The 16,769-nt window shown below is 40.3% G+C and overlaps 1 protein-coding gene across 3 annotated transcripts in view; it reads left to right on the top strand.

Moving 5' to 3' along the window:
* Positions 1-16,769, top strand: part of LOC132827226 (breakpoint cluster region protein-like) — a 462,558-nt gene that overhangs the window by 358,314 nt on the left and 87,475 nt on the right. For 2 of the 3 annotated variants that reach the window (XM_060843847.1, XM_060843850.1), the window contains exon 17: positions 11,449-11,601. The exons of the other annotated variant lie outside the window; for it this stretch is intronic. In XM_060843847.1, the coding sequence (XP_060699830.1) occupies positions 11,449-11,601 (153 nt within the window). The remainder of the gene's footprint in view (positions 1-11,448; positions 11,602-16,769) is intronic. 3 annotated transcript variants of the gene reach the window in all.

The following is a 16,769-nucleotide window of genomic DNA, read 5'->3' as shown; positions in this document are numbered from 1 at the left end:
CCCAAGGCCTCACAAGCTGTTTATGGGGTTTCAATAGACAGGTCAGTACCTCTAAAAATAAGGACAAAATACACCTCTAAATGCCATAGTATCATCACACTTGTATGGCTTGGCATTGTAAATGTACATCAGAAGACCTTTTAAATGTAATAAGGGTTTCTGACTCTAATACCCTTACAGACAGTGAGTTGCCGATTCCCGCTATGAACAGATTTACAAATAGTTATTCACTTTATCTCTAAAGCCCGTTACCCTAAGTCTAAACCCCCAGTCTTTGACTCCTCCAGCATGGGGAAAAGTTTCTTCCTGTCTATTTATGCCCCTCTCAGTTTTATACATTTCAATCATGTCCCCACTCAATCTCCTCCACTCTAAAGAAACCAACCCTAGTCTGTCCAATCTCTCTTCTTGCCTGAATCTCTCCAAATCAGGCAACATCCTGGTTAATCTCCTCTGCACCCTCAACAGTGATATCACATCCCACCTATAATATGGATTCCAGAACTGCATACAATATTTTGGCTGTGACCTAAACAACATTTTATACAGTTCTAGCTTAACCTCCCTTCACTCAAACTCTACACCTGATTAGCAAAGACAAGTATACCATGTGTCTTTTATCCACTTGTTCTGATACTTTAAGGGGTCAGTGTACATACACATGAAGGTCCCTGCCCCTTAGTTTTTTCCAGGGTCCTACCATTCATCACTTATTGCTTTACCATGTTTGTCCTGCCCCAAGTGCATCGCCTCACATTTATCCAAACTGAATTCCATTTGCTCCTGATCAGCCCATTTGATCTGTCTGTCTATATCCTTTTGTACTGTAAGGTTATCCTCCTCACTATTTACCCCAACTAATTTTTGTATCCTCTGTGAACTTACTGATGAACCCTCATACATTCAAGCCTAAATCACTTGTATAAACCACAAAACAGAAAGGGCCCCAATGCTGACCCATGTGGGACTCCATTGGATACAGACATCCAGTCAGAAAAACACCCCTCAACCATTATTCTCTGCCACTGCCACTGAACCAACTGTAAATGCAATTTGCAAAAGATCCTTGTATCTCGTGGGGCAACCTTTGCTATCAGTTTTCCACGTGGGACCTTATCAAATGTCTTGCTGATTCTCAAATGGGTTATATCAAAAACATTGCCCTCATCTACACACCTGGTCACCTCGTCAAAAATGTTATCAAGTTGGTCAGATATGGCCTCTCCTTAACAAAATCATACTGACTGTTCTTGATTAATCTCTGTCCAAATGCAGGTGAATCTGTGCCTCAGAATTATTTCCAATAGTTTACCCCACCACTGAAGATGGACTGACTGGCCTGTAGTTTCCTGGGTTGTTCCATTCTCCCTCATTGAATAATGGTACCACAAAGGCTGTCCTCCTGCTCTTTGGCACCTTTCCTGTGCCCGAAGTGGAATTTGTAAATTTATAATTTAATATAAACATCGATTTATACCTTTTCCTACCCAGAATCTAGGGCAAGAACTCAGCATTTGTTTTCAAAAGAAAGCCCAATTTATTTGAGATATCGCCATCTGCCATGATGGGATTCAAACCTATATTCCCAGAACAGTAGCCTGGGGCTCTGGATTATTAGTCCAGTGACATTGCCAACACACTACTCCCTCCCCACTAACAGCTGCATGACAGTTTCCAACTTCTTTGGTGGGATCTGAATTCATCTTTCAGGATCATTGGTTGAAGCCATCAGGTTATGATGAAGAGCTTATGCCTGACACGTTGACACTCTTGCTCCTCAGGTGCTGCCTGACTGATTTGTGTTTTTCCAGCTTTTAGACTCTGATCTCCAGCATCTACTGTCCTCACTTTCTCCAGTCCAATAACATAACCACCATGCTCTTGTAGCCAGTAAAGACCATCCACAATACTAGTCTAAAAGTTCTCACCCATTCTCTTCCAGATTTTCCCCCTTTATATATCTAAGCATTTTCTTAGTAATCACTTGTCCAGATATGTTATGACATGCCTCTAGAGAAGGTAGGACTTTTAACGAGCCCACCTGGCTCAAGGGTGGGGACTTTAATTACCTCCACGCTTAAAGGGCCCTTTGGGTGCATTCTAGGACCAAATATCTCCCTTTCAAACTACATGTTAAATTCTGCTATGTTGTGATTGTTCCTGCCTACACAACTCTTCACTGTATATTCTGTCCTGTGGTGGAATTAATGTTAAGAGCTCGATAATCAACTTTGACTTAACTTTACTGTTTCTTGTTTCCATCCAGACTGACGTTGCATCTTGATCCTTTAACCCAAGTTCAGTTCTCACTCTAGTACTAATCTTATCCTTTATTACCAGAGATACCTATGTTCCTTATCCTTTTCTACTTTGCTTTTATAAGGCTATGAGAAATAGGGACAGGAATAGGTTGTTCAGACTCTCGAGCCTGCTCTGCCGTTCAATAGGATCATGGTTGATCCAACTTTCCTCTCATCCACTTTCCTGCCTCTTCTCCAAATCACTTGATGGCCCTCTACTGATCAAGAATCTATCTATCTCCGCTTTAAATATATTGATACAAGGACTCTGAGTCAAGGAGTTCCAAAGACACTCACCTCTCTGAGAGGAGAAATTCCTCCTACCTTAAGTCTTAAATTGGCATTTTTTTTGAGACTATATCTTCTGACCCTAGACTCTCCCATGAGGAATAACATCCTCTCAGAATTTACCCTGTCCCTGCCGTTAAGAATCATATATTCTTCAATGAAATCACCTCTCATTGTTCTCAATTCCAATGAGGAGAGTACTAACCTGTTTAACCTTTACCCATCAGGCAAACCTACATACCATGGATCATCCTTGTGAACCTTCTCTGAATGGCCTCTAAGGAAATAGTATATTTGCTTAAATATGGGGACAACTACTGCTCACAGTACACCAGATGCGGTGTCATCGGCCACCTTGTACAATTGCAATAAGACTTTGAAATAAAGACCAATATTCTGTTAGCCTTCTTGGTTATCTGCTACAACACTTTACCAACTTCCTGTGTTTTTTGCACAAGTTCCCCCAAGTCCCTTTGTGTTGCAGCTTTCTGCAGTGTTTCTCTATTTAAGAAAGAATATCCTTTTGCTCTCCCTTCCAAAATGAACAACTTCACATTTTCACACATTATGCTCCACACATTTAGATTAGATTAGACTTACAGTGTGGAAACAGGCCCTTCGGCCCAACAAGTCCACACCGACCCGCCGAAGCGCAACCCACCCATACCCCTACATTTACCCCTTACCTAACACTACGGGCAATTTAGCTTGGCCAATTCACCTGACCCGCACATCTTTGGACAGTGGGAGGAAACCGGAGCACCCGGAGGAAACCCACGCAGACACGGGGAGAATGTGCAAACTCCACACAGACAGTCGCCTGAGTCGGGAATTGAACCCGGGTCTCTGGTGCTGTGAGACAGCAGTGCTAACCACTGTGCCACCGTGCCGCCATTTTCCTCCTGTCATTCCTAATATTAGCTGCCTTTAAATATTCATGTCTTGGCCTTAGTCACAACTATGTCTCTGTGATAACTATTTCTCTTTGTTCTATTAATTTGTTCACCTTGTTGCAAATGCTTTATTAGGATTATAATGTGTTGCAAACCCATTATTAGGATTCTGTGAAAGACTGTTAACATTTAAAGAATTTTGATCACTGAGAAATTAACTATCAGAATTGCATTGCAAGATTTTGTTTTTAAGAAAACAGATTTTGTTTATTTTTTTTTCAATTTACAACCAAATAAGCAGTATTAACATTATAGCTTAGAAAATTTATGCTATAAACTCAGTTCTATTTATCTTCAATAATTCTGTAATCTTATAAAATCTTGAAAATTCATTCACATTTCCTGGCATCAACTCAAAAGATATATCACACTGTCCAGAATTCGCTCTCATTTCTCTGCATAGTTCCAGTTACTCACCATTTTTGTTTAAATTCCGAAGCTCTCTGCAGCACGGTGGCTCAGTGGTTAGTACTGCTGCCTCACAGCACCAGGAACCTGGGCTTGATTCCAACCTCAGGCGACTGTTCTCCCTGTGTTGTGGGTTTCCTATGGGCGCTCCAGTTTCCTCTCACAATCCAAAGATGTGCAGGTTAGGTGAATTGGCCCTGCTAAGTTGTCCATAATGTTCAGGGATGTGTGGTTTAGGTGCATTAGTCAGGTATAATAGGGTAGGGGAGTGGGTTTGTGTGGGTTACTCTTCGGAGGGTTGTTGTGGACTTGTTGGGCCAAATGGTCTCTTTCCACACTGTAGGGATTCTTTGACATTTTTCCTTAATTCTTGGAAACTACATAAATGCCATATCCTTTGCTGGAGTAACTACAAACACCATGTCTCCAGTTCTTTAACTAAGTAAGCCCAACTACCATTTTATCAGCTTATCCTTTAACTTCTTGTGTTGATATGACACCAATCTTTTAAGTGAATTGCATTTACTCCACAGTTTAACCAATTTCTCAATCAGGGTTTAACAATTTAAATTTGAAACCAAAACTATTCTAAGATAAACAAATCACAAGCTAGATGTTCACAGAAAGAGCCTTTAGTTTTACCATTTTTGCAGACTCTGACATTTTCTGGTGTAGTCCAGCATTTGGACCTTTTTGACACATTCTGCATTGCCTTATGTTTTCTCTTCAACTTTGCAAATCTCCCCTCATGAACGATGAGATTTTCTGGATTGTACAATTTGCCAGAACTTTGGTTCCAGATAGTTCAGGGGAAAGTCAACCCAACAGTATAGTTCACATTTTCCACAGTACTGGTGCCAGTACCACATGAATCTGAACCCATTTCTACCATTTCGATCTTTAAGCCATGCACTTAGCTCCTTGATTTTATCTACTCCATATTTGTCTATGGTTCAGGTCCTGATTCGGCGATTATTTTCTTTATAGTTCTGGATTTTAATTTAGACCCATTTACGTCCTTATCAAAACCCTTTCCTTGGTTCTACCTATATAGTTGATATACATGTGGACCATAGTATTGTGGTTGCTTTGCTTATTGGCTGTAGAATGCTACCCATTCCTGAATTACTAGTCACACTTGCTCTTAATCGTTTTCTGCAGTCACACTATGACTGTCTGGGGGAGACAGAAGGTGAGGATCATGCCATGATCATTTGATTGTACAATGTTTGGAGCTGTTGAAGGCACCTTTTGGAGATGAGACCTCTTTCCAAGTGGAGACAGAAAGTCCAAATCAAGCCAATTAATGAGCAAGATGCCAACTTTGATGCCTGGGGGTGTAGAAACCTTGTGCCATATGTGGCAGCTCTTACACTTTAACTATATTCTTCATGAATCTCTGCTGCCAATCAGGCAGATTGCTTTATGGTTTTGAGCTTTGTGAGTGTTGTTGGAGCGGCATTCTTCGAGGCAAGTGGGGGAAATTCCATCACATCCTGTTTTAATGTTTCCATTCATTTTAGTTGTTCAAGTGTGAACCTCTGAACACTGTGCACTGTACATAGAAACCTGATCAGAATGCACACAGATGAGGATGATGAGCGTGCACAGGGTTTCTTGGCTGCTGTTTGATGATTATGGTTGCTGTATAATTTGGAATTCTGTACGATTGTAGGGACAATTCTTGATTGAATAAAGAATTAAAGTTCACAGAACATGTTGGATTTGTCAGCATCTTTAAGGAGAAAAATAATTATAATCTTAGACACATGACATTATGATTTTGCGATGTAAAATTTGCTTTGAAAACAGCAGTTACCTTTAATATAGAATGTAAGAGCAGGACCAAGCCATTTAGTCCCTCAAGCCCACTCTGCCATTGAACATGATCATCCAAACCTATACTCCGATGCTGCTTTCCTGCAATGTTGTCCATGGAAAAGAAGGAATAGTACCCTGTTCCTGTTTTCTCTCCATACCCTTTGGTCCCTTTAGCCCTAAGAACTATATCTAACTCTTGCTTGAAACCATTTTTGTTTTCTCCGGAAGTGAATCCCACAAGCTCACCACTCTCTGGATGAAGAAATCACCTCAGTCTTAAATGCTCTACCTCATAAACTTAGTCTGTAACCTCTAGTTCCAGACCCCATCCAATGAGAACTATCTTCCCATGTTAATCGCGTCCACTGCTGTCAGAATCTTATGTGTTTCCATGAGATTACCCCCTCACATTTCCAAACTCCAGTGTACAAAGTACTAACCAATCCAGACACCCCTCATATGTCAGTCCTTCCATCTAGAAGTCCATCATCTGAAGGAATAACAAGCTGATGAAAAATGTTGAATAAAAACCAAAAGGACTGCAAACCTGTAAATTAGAGACAAGAAATAGAAATTGTTGGAAAAAGCTCAGCAGGTCTGGCAACATCTGTGGAGAGAAATCAGAATTAACATTTTGGGTCAAATGACCCTTGAGTTCTGAACAAGGATCACTTGACCCAAAACATAAACTGATTTCTCTCCACAGATGCTGCCAGCTGACTTCTCCCATTCACTATGGTTTTGAAGCACTGTGGATTTGATGTTTCTTCAGTCTAGTGTGTGGTCTGCAGCCCATTTCCCCGATATAGCTATTTCCTCAATTGCATATTGTGCTGCAAATTCCTAGTTTATTGTGAAATGGTCCTGTTTTTATGGATATGAAGAATGGAGTGGAACTTCTTTGAGTTGTGTTGGATTTGATATACCTGTTGACATGTTGTACTCCGATTTATCAAGTCCAACCTAACTGAAAGAAGCTCAACTGCATTCTTCATATTCACAAAAGCAGAACCATTTGACAATGAACTAGGAATTTGCGGCTTAGTTGTGGACATGCTGTACTCTGCATAAGTGAAACGGATATGTGGGAGGCTGACTCTTGTCTCTGTAAAAGTAGCTATTATGGAGCAAGTAACAGGTGAACATGTGTTAGTCTTGTCTGAAGATAATCCATTAAATTGCAATGTAAATTTTTGATAAGTTGTGAAACTTTTATTGTAGATGTTTCTTAGAAACGTAAGCAATAGAAGTGGAGTAGGTCATTTGGCTCTTTAAGCCTGCTCCAGCATTCAAATGATCATGGCTGATCATCCAAGTTGGTATCCTGTTCCAAATTTCTCCCAAAACTCTTTGATCTCTTTAGCCATAAGAACTATATATGTTGTCATAACGAAGCTGCAGTTTAGATTGGAGATGAAATTCTGTTTGTTTGAACTTTTCCGTAAAGTTGTGAGCTTTGGTGACAATGGAGATCTCGCAGTAAAACCGTTTATTTTGTTTGAAATGGGAACCTCGTTAGTAGAATGATGAGTTCAGGCATATCAATCTAAGTTTGTAATTTTGTAGATTCACATTTTTCTACAACAGTTTAACATGCCAATCAATCCTGCAGATGTTTATCAAAATTCACTGTCCAAAAAGTTGAAGCATATTATTTCTTCTGAGGTGACAACTACTTGTTCAGAACAAATTCCACATGATGTAACCAGAATATGTCTTGTTCAATTACTGCTCTGACCATGGAAGTGTTCAAACATACTTTACTTACAATCTGATCTGTATGTGATGGGGAAATGAAGGCTTGAATGACCGCTGGCTTTGAATCTGTTTATATATTATATTAGGCGTGTGTTTAACGTTTATGCTATGCAGGTTTATGCCATTTTTGGATTTAAAATACTACCATTTGAGGAGGAAGAAACATAGTCATTATTGTTCATAAATTTCTCTAATGCAAAGTATTCTACTTGAACTAAGAGGCTACAGTGAAAATGATTGGAGTACATGTAGGAGAATCTAATATAAGATCAAAAGTATTTGTGCATATAATTTTGCTATTTAGGCAAGGTGACAGAGGTATCTCCGAGAATTATAGACCACTTATGTGGGCATATTAGCTGTTGGCAGCAAATTGTTAGTCTATAATTAAGTATAGAATGTTGACCAGAATGTTTGAACACCTTAACTTTTCAGCTTATTAGAAAAAAACACATGCATTTGTAAAGATGTCGATGAATCTGAATGGATTTTTGAAAAGATGACTAAAGAGTTGGACAAGGGAATGTGTATAGAGGCTTTTAAGGCATTTGATTCATTCTGCATAAAGAGGTGAAGCTCATGGAATTGAATGGGTATAAATATAATCAATATTAATAAATACCTTATAATAAATATAAGATATATAAATAAAATATAAACATTTATAAATATGTGAAAGGGAAGAAATTAAACAATGAACGAGTAGGGCCCATTAAGGACCAAGGGGCAACCTGTGTGTGAAGCTGCAGGATATGGGAGGGTTTTGAATGAATACTTGTCTTAGTTTTTCACTCTGGAAAAGGAGAATGTAGGTACGGAATTCAGGAAAAAGAATTGTGAGAAACTTGTACAGTTTGATGTGGGAAAGGTGGAGATGTTGGAGGCTTTATCAGGCTTAAAAAGACAAATCCCAGATGAATTACATCTCAGGTTGCTGTGGGAGGCAAGGCAGAAAATTGCAGGGGCTTTGACACAAATTTTTAATTCCTCTCTGGCCACAAGGGAAGTGCCAGAGGACTGGCAGACAACTAATATGGTTCCACTTTTTAAGAGGGGTGGTAAAGATGAGCTAGGAAATTATAGACCGAGGAGTCTCACATCGGTGGTAGGGAAGCTACTGGAGAACAAACGAATTAATACCCACTCGCAAAAGCAAACGTTAATGAGGGATAGTGAGCATGGCTTTGTCAGGGGGAGGTCATACCTAATAAATTCTTGAGAATTTTTTAAAAACATCATCAAGTGTGTGGATACGAAAGTTCAATTGATGTAGTTTATATAGATTTTAGCAAAGCTTTTAACAGGTTCCCAAATGGGAGACTGATAGAGAAGATTAAAGTGCATGGAATTCAGGGAAACCTGGTGAAATGGATTAGAAACTGGTTTACTAACAGGACACAATGGGTGGTGGTAGAAGACTATTTAGGTGACTGGAGGCCTGCGTCCAATTGTGTACCACAAAGATCAGTACTGGAACTTTTATTGTTTGTTATATACATAAATGATATAGATGAAATTGTGGGAGGATTGTTAAGTAAAATTTCAGATGGTGGGTTAGTCATATGGGCAGACCAGTGGCAGATGGCATTTAACTCTGATAAGTGTGAGGTGATGCACATTGGAAGAAGAAACAAGATGAGGGAGTATTTAATGAATGGCAAGACACTGGATAGCTTACAGGAGCAGATGGATCTTGGGGTAATTATTCATGCATCCCTGAAGTCAGCAGTGCACATGAATAGGATAGCTAAGAAGACATATGAGACACTTAGTTTCATCAATTGTGGCATTGAGTATAAGAGCAAGGTGGTAATGTTGGAGGTGTACAGAGCATTGGTAAGGCCACAGCTGAAGTATTATTTGCAGTTCTGGTCACATCACTACAGGAAGGATGTGATAGCACTAGACCGGGCACAGAGAAAACTCACCAAGATGCTGCCTGGAATGAAGAAATTCAGCTCTAAGGAGAGACTATATCGGTTTGGATTGTTTTTCTTAGAATAGAGAAGACTGAGAGGGTACGAGGGGCATGGCAAAGGTGAGTAGAGAGCAGCTGTTCTCTTTGGATGAGGGGTCAATTATGAAAGGGCATCGTTTTAGGTTAAGGGGCAGGAGATTGATGGGATTTGGGGAAAAAAAAAATGTTGCTCTCAGTGGGTGGTGGGAATCTGGAATGCATTGCCTGGACAGATAGTGGAGGCTGGGAGAAAGTGAAGACTGCAGATGCTGGAGATCAGTCAAAATATGTTGCGCTGGAAAAGCACAACAGGTCAGGCAGCATCTGAGGAGCAGGGGATACAACCTTTCAGGCATAAGCCCTTCATCAGGAATGTGGATAGGCGAAGGGGGCTGAGAGGTAAATGGGAGGGTGGGCTTGGGGCTGAAGGTAAATGTGGGTGCAGAGTGACGGTGATAGGTTGAGCGGAGGGTGGAGTGGATAGGTGGGAAGGCTGGAAATCTTACAACCTTTTAAAAAACACTTGGATAAGTACTTCAAATATAACATTCAATGATACGGGACGAGTGCAGGAAATTGGGATTGGCACACTTTGAGGTAGTTGTAGTGGTGCAGACTGAATGGGTCAAATGGCCTTTTTTGCACTTTATGAATCTGTCATTCTATTGATCTAGTGAGGAAATTGCCTGAATGGGCAGGAGACAAAGAAGTGGGGATTATGGACATATACTCTAATTGGCACAATGTGGTTCCTGCAAGGATTTATTTTGTCAACAAATATTTGTCAATATTTACTATATTTATTAATAGTATGCATGATGGTTTTAGAAGATATGTATCCAAATTTGCTAATGACGCAAGAAACTTGTATGACCAGAAATGCTGCTGAGTTGCACACCCATAACAAATTCCTCTGAAACCAAGTTATTCATCAAGTATCTCAAGACTTTCCAAAGGCCTAGGAAGAAGCATTTTCATCTCTCTTCCCTTTCCCTCTCCCTGATGCTCGCTCTTTCTCATTCACTCTCTAAAAACCTCATTGAAAAAATACACGGTTGATAAAGAACAGAGGTAATGTCTGCTACTGTTCAGGATTATACGACAGGAATAAATAAGAAGCAAAAGTGCTGCTTTTTAAATCAATACCTTTCTGGCATGAAAAGAATTCTACCTAGAGGATTTACTTTCACTCTGGACAAAGTATTGAAAATGATATAAGGAAGCAGAATGCAGACTAACATAATTCAGTTTTCTGTTATACATTGTCAAATGGACAACGCTAAAGTTGTATTGGAAATCTCAATATTCGTTCATTGTCCCGATGGCCAAAAATTGGTTTGTGACTGATGAAGATTGAATGTACAAACCACCCTGAAACTCCCAGTTGTGGCTCACCTGGATGGAGTCAATGTGAAACTGAATCTCTCAGATTTCACAGTTTACAGCTTTCAAAGAAAAGCTGTATTCGAGTCATGTAAGTTGGGCAGTACTTAAGATTGCAGTAATTATCTTCACCACAATCAAACCCTATTACTTACTAGGGTGAATGCTGCTATAAATATGATATTGATGTTGACTGAGGAAAGGATTACGTGACTCCATTGCTCCTTGTTCTAATGCTCACTAATGAGGCCTCTAAGCAAGGTATCAGAGACTGTTGATAGTCAAAGAAATGAGATGTAAAATGTTGTGTTTTTTGAAGAAAAATAAGATGCAAACATTTTGTGACTAATCAAATTAGATATTTCAAATGCGGTTTTAGAAAGTAAAAGTTTAGCAAAGACATTTTTGTATGATTCTCTCACATCAGCCTCTCAACACAAATGAATAGCTATACAGTGATATAAAAGCAAATATGCCACATTTTAAGTGAAGATTAGTAGCTAATGTCCTTACAGCAGTTGCAGTGTACTTGGAACAGATTTTGAAATTATTTTCCATTTTCTCCCTTCCTCACCTAAAGGTATTGAGTCTTGCCCGGACACGGTTCAATGAACTTCAGCAGTCCTCTGACACTATACAGTGCTGGCAGGCTAGTCAACAATGGGAGGCATCACACCCAAGCCCGACCATATCCTCAACCCAAATGTTGTCTGGAATTTTAAGATTACATTCTGTAAGTAATGAACATGGCTAAATTTAATGTGATGAATCTTCACATCCTTCTAAAATTCCAAACAACACCTAATAAAGAAAGAATGATTTAACTTATGATGTGTTGGACTGGGTTGGACAAAGTTAAAAATCACACTACACCAGGTTATAGTTCAACAGGTTTATTTGGAAGTACTAGCTTTCAGAGTGCTGCTCCTTCATCAAATAACTAGTGGGGCAGGATCATAAGACACAGAATTTATAGCAAAAGGTAACAGTATCATGCAATTAAAACAATATATTGAACAAACCTAGATTGCTGTTGAGTCTTTCATCTTTTAGAATAGGTTGCAGATTTCAGTTCATTATTATGTAAATCCCAGAACTTCTTTTAAGAAAGAAGGTTACCTCAGATTACAACGGGATCTTGACCAGTTGGGCCAGTGGGCTGAGAAGTGGCCGATGGAGTTTAATTCAGATAAATGCGAGGTGCTGCATTTTGGGAAAGCAAATCTTAGCAGGACTTATACACTTAATGGTAAGGTCCTAGGAAGTGTTGCTGAACAAAGAGACCTTGGAGTGCAGGTTCATAGCTCCTTGAAAGTGGAGTCACAGTTAGATAGGATAGTGAAGAAGGCGTTTGGTATGCTTTCCTTTATTGGTCAGAGTATTGAGTACAGGAGTTGGGAGTCATATTGCGGCTGTACAGGTCATTTGTTAGGCCACTGGTGGAATATTGCATGCAATTCTGGTCTCCTTCCTATCGGAAGGATGTTGTGAAACTTGAAAGAGTTCAGAAAAGATGTACAAGAACGTTGCCAGGGTTGGAGGATTTGATCTATAGGGAAAGGCTGAACAGGCTGGGGCTATTTTCCCTGGAGTGTTGGAGGCTGAGGGGTGACCTTATAGAGGTTTACAAAATCATGAGGGGATTGGGTAGGATAAATAGACAAAGTCTTTTCCCTGGGGTCGGCGAGTCCAGAACTAGAGGGCATAGGTTTAGGGTGAGAGGGGAAAGATGTTAAAAGAGACCGAAGGTCAGTTTCCATGCTGTACATCTCTATGATTCTGTGACATTCTTGAGATAACTTGAGGTTTTATTTTAAAAAATGGTGACATCTCAGCTCAGACAATGTATGTCTTGAGTCAGACTAGTTCTATTTCCAAAGTAGGAATTTATAAAATGTAATATGGATTGACTGCCTGCAGGTTGTGTTTTCTTTTTGAGCAAATTCAATTTTGCAAATGCAAATTCACCCCATAGACTTATATATGTGTGTGAGAGAGAGAGAGAGAGAGAGAGAGAGAGAGAGAGAAAGTGTTTGCGTGAATGTGTGAGTGACTGACCGAGTATAAGCCTGTGAGAGTGTGTGTGCGTGGGTGAGAGTGTGGGGACTGTATGTATTTGTGTCTGAGAGACACACTCTCAGCATTTGCAGAATTGTATTTGCAAATGCATTCTATTTTTGATCTCCAATTTCAAATAACCTTCCTTTCCATCACTGACTCTCTTCCCAATCCCTCTCCCTCCCTTCCACTTCTCCCTGCCACTAACCAGATTTATTTCTCCCATTGACCAACCAGGTCATACCCTCCATCTGTCTTCATTTCATCACCCTGCCCTGCCATCCCCTTTATCTGCAGCACCCCTGAAGATATGGACCCCTCCAGAGGGGCGCCTTGGTTAGAGATCGGTCAAAAGAATCACTAGGAGTACAGTCTGTTTAAAGCAAAGTTACCGGTTTAATAAATTAAGGCAGCCTGGCACAGATTTGTCCAGCGACACAGAGGTTAAAATCTTCTTTCTTCTGTGGAGAAATGACGCAATTACATTCGAAAATTACACATTATTTATGTTTTTTAAGAGACAGCACAGCCTTGATTACCAGAAAAGATCAATCAAATGTAATAAGGTGACATGATTTACAGCAGGTTAATCCAATGATATTTCCTGAGAAACAGACTGTTCCATGCACAAAATCATCCCATGCTTGCTAGTCCAATGTTAGTTCGAATACCAAGTCACTGTCTTATGATCATATTATAAAAATTACATTATTTTCTCTTACCTCTAACCAACTCAGCAAAGCATCAGTTCAAGTTCACAGTGTCAAAGAAAAATTTAAAGTTATTTTGTTATGTTGTTTTAAATTGAAAAACCATTTTGTAGTTAATAAAAATCGACATGTACTTGTTGCTTTTGACAACAGCCTAAGTTCAAATTATAGATCCTCACCCCTACACCACCCCCAGTCCTGAAAAAGCATTGCATCCAAAACGTCGACTTCACCACCTGATGCTGCCTGGCTTGCTGTATTCTTCCAGCCTTCTGCTTGTCTACTGTTAATAATGATGACACGCTTCCTGGTTTTGCGTCTCCCCTAAATGGCAAGGTATTTTGAGTCTGATGGTTCTGGTTGAGGGAGTCAAGCTCAAAAAGGCAAGGCAAGCCAATGTAAGGCTGAGATGCTGTGAGCATCCAGGGAGACTCTGAGTGAGTGAGTAGTATGATGGCATGTAAACAGGCCTGAAATGCGCTCTGGTGCAGGCAGTGCTAACTTTGTGAGAACAGACCAGTTGTTCCAGATTGGAAACTACTTGCACCACAACAAAATTGCTCTATTATTATGACTCAACATAAAATCCCATTAAAGTCTTGAAATATTGAATGGTTTAATCTCAGATCTTTGAATAGAGGGGTAACCTGTTTTACAGTAGTACAGTTTCCAGATTAAATAATGCCTGTGAATCCAATTGCTCATTAAACGAAGCAACCATATTAGTGGCCATTTGAGTATTATAGATGGTCATTGACTAATAAAGCAGGTAATAACTTCTTTGAATTATGTCTGGGAAGATAATGGAGTGTTAAAAGATGCAGTTTTAGCCAACATGCCCACAGATGTATTTTCAGTGATCTCATATAGGATGTTGCAAAACACGTTCTGTGGAGAATTCAGTTACACACAATCCAAAATTAGGTGCAGTTATCTTCGTTTGATTATTGAACTTGTAGTTAGCGGAATCGGCCTGTAACAAGTAGTTGCCATTTACAAGCTATTTAACAACTTGCTTTTAAATGGAAAATGTTCGTTCCTTGTGGTGGTTCAGTCATGAAGTAATTTTAATCAAACAATTAGTTATGTTATATGCAGCTGCCCATTACACATGTTCATTTATATATATCGATCAAGTTATGGAAATGCTTCATTTTGGGTTAACGTTACTGCTTTTGCAATTTAAAAATATTTACAGTTAGCTGCTCAATTTTGTAATGAAGCCCTTAGCTTGTCTTCTAAATGATACATTTGCTGATAAAAGTCAACATTTTTACTTGACATAAAAGGTTCAACTAAATTAACATTTGCCACAATTTTCAAGTCATAAAGCCAGTTTCATTTTTTTGAAAACTAGGGAGTTGTATTTTATTCTTTTCCACTGCTGGTAAAATAGAAGCAGGGACTGGATGAGACACTTAAGTGGCCATTAATTAACCACCACAGTTCAGGCAATATTGCAACACTTTCCAAAACATTTCTCCCCCTAGCTCCTGCTTCTTCAAACATTACGTCAAAATTGCACATTATGTGCAACACCGCATCACTGTATGTTTCCCTCCTGTCCTCCTCCTCTAACCAAAATAAAATTGGGGGTTAGGGGGACATATTATTCGAAAATTTGCTAGTGGCAGGCTGAGTGGTAAGGCTTTGGCTCGAAAGGCTTCGGTGAGCAGTGCCTCACGTACAGCAAAACGTACAGGTAAGCTCAGGTAAAGTCTTTTTAACTTTCCTCGTTAGTCCTCGAGCAGTTGAGATAGCAGTTAGGGCAGTAGCATGGTCGTCCTGCAGGACTTCCTGCTCAGGTACACTTGCATTGTGCCTGATAACTGCACCTTGGGAAGTGCACCCAGCTACAGCTCCTGGGAGACCATGTTAGGGAGCTGGAGCTGGACGTACTTAGGATCATACAATCACAGAATCCCTACAGTGTGGAAAGAGACCATTTGGCCCAACAAGTCCACACCGACCCTCCAAAGAGTAATCCACCCAGACCCATTCCCCTATCCTATTACTCTATATTTCCCCTGACTAATGTACCTAACCTGGTTAAAAATCACACAACACCAGGTTATAGTCCAACAGGTTTAATTGGAAGCACACTAGCTTTTGGAGCAACGCTCCTTCATCAGGTGGTAGTGGAGGGCTCGATCGTAACACTAGCCCTACACAATCACCTGATGAAGGAGCGTCACTCCGAAAGCTAGTGTGCTTCCAATTAAACCTGTTGGACTATAACCTGGTGTGGTGTGATTTTTAACTTTGTACACCCCAGTCCAACACCGGCATCTCCAAATCCTGACTTGTACCTAACTTGCAAATCTTTGGATTGTGGAGGAAACCGGAGCACCTGGAGGAAACCCATACAGACACGGGGAGAACATGCAAACTCCACATAGACAGTCGACCGAGGCTGGAATCAAACCTGGGTCCCTGAGGCAGCATCTGAGATGCTGAGCACATCATAGATAAGAAGTTTAGTGAGGTGGTCCCACCTGAGGTGTAGGCACAAAGTAGCTGGGTGGCCACCAGGCAAGACCAAGGAAGTAGGCAGGAATCCTCTGTGCCCATTCCTCTTGTATACTATTTTGGATGCCATTGCGGGGAATGACCGCTGAAAGAAAAACTGCAGTAGGCAGTTTGGTGGCACTGCAACTGGCTCTAGGGCACAGCGGGAAAACGTAAAGGTAAACAGGACCTTAATGACAGGAAACTCGATAGTTAGGGGGACAGACAGGAGATTCTGTGACCGCAAATGCAATTCCAGGATGGTGTATTTTGCCTCCCAGGGTCCAGGATGTCTCCGAGTGCCTGCAGAATGCTCTCAAAGGGGAGTGTGAGCAGCTAGAGGTCATTGTGCACATTGGCACAAATGATATAGGTAGAAATATGGATGAGGTTCTGCAGAGTGATTATAGAGAGCTAGGAGAAAAGTTAAAAACCAGAACCTCGATAATAGTAATCTTTGGATTACTTCCAGTGCCATGTGCTAGTGAGGGTAAGGTCAGGACAATTAGGCAGATGAATGCCTGGTTAAATAGTTGGTGCAAGGGAAGAAATTCAGATTTTTAAATCATTATGATCTTTTCTGGGGCAGAGGCGACCTGTTCAAGAGGGACTGGTTGCACCTGAA

The sequence above is a fragment of the Hemiscyllium ocellatum genome, chromosome 24 (genome assembly GCF_020745735.1).
Source record: "Hemiscyllium ocellatum isolate sHemOce1 chromosome 24, sHemOce1.pat.X.cur, whole genome shotgun sequence".
In the NCBI taxonomy this organism is placed as follows: Eukaryota; Metazoa; Chordata; class Chondrichthyes; order Orectolobiformes; family Hemiscylliidae; genus Hemiscyllium; species Hemiscyllium ocellatum.
This window is presented reverse-complemented; position numbering and strand designations above follow the sequence as displayed.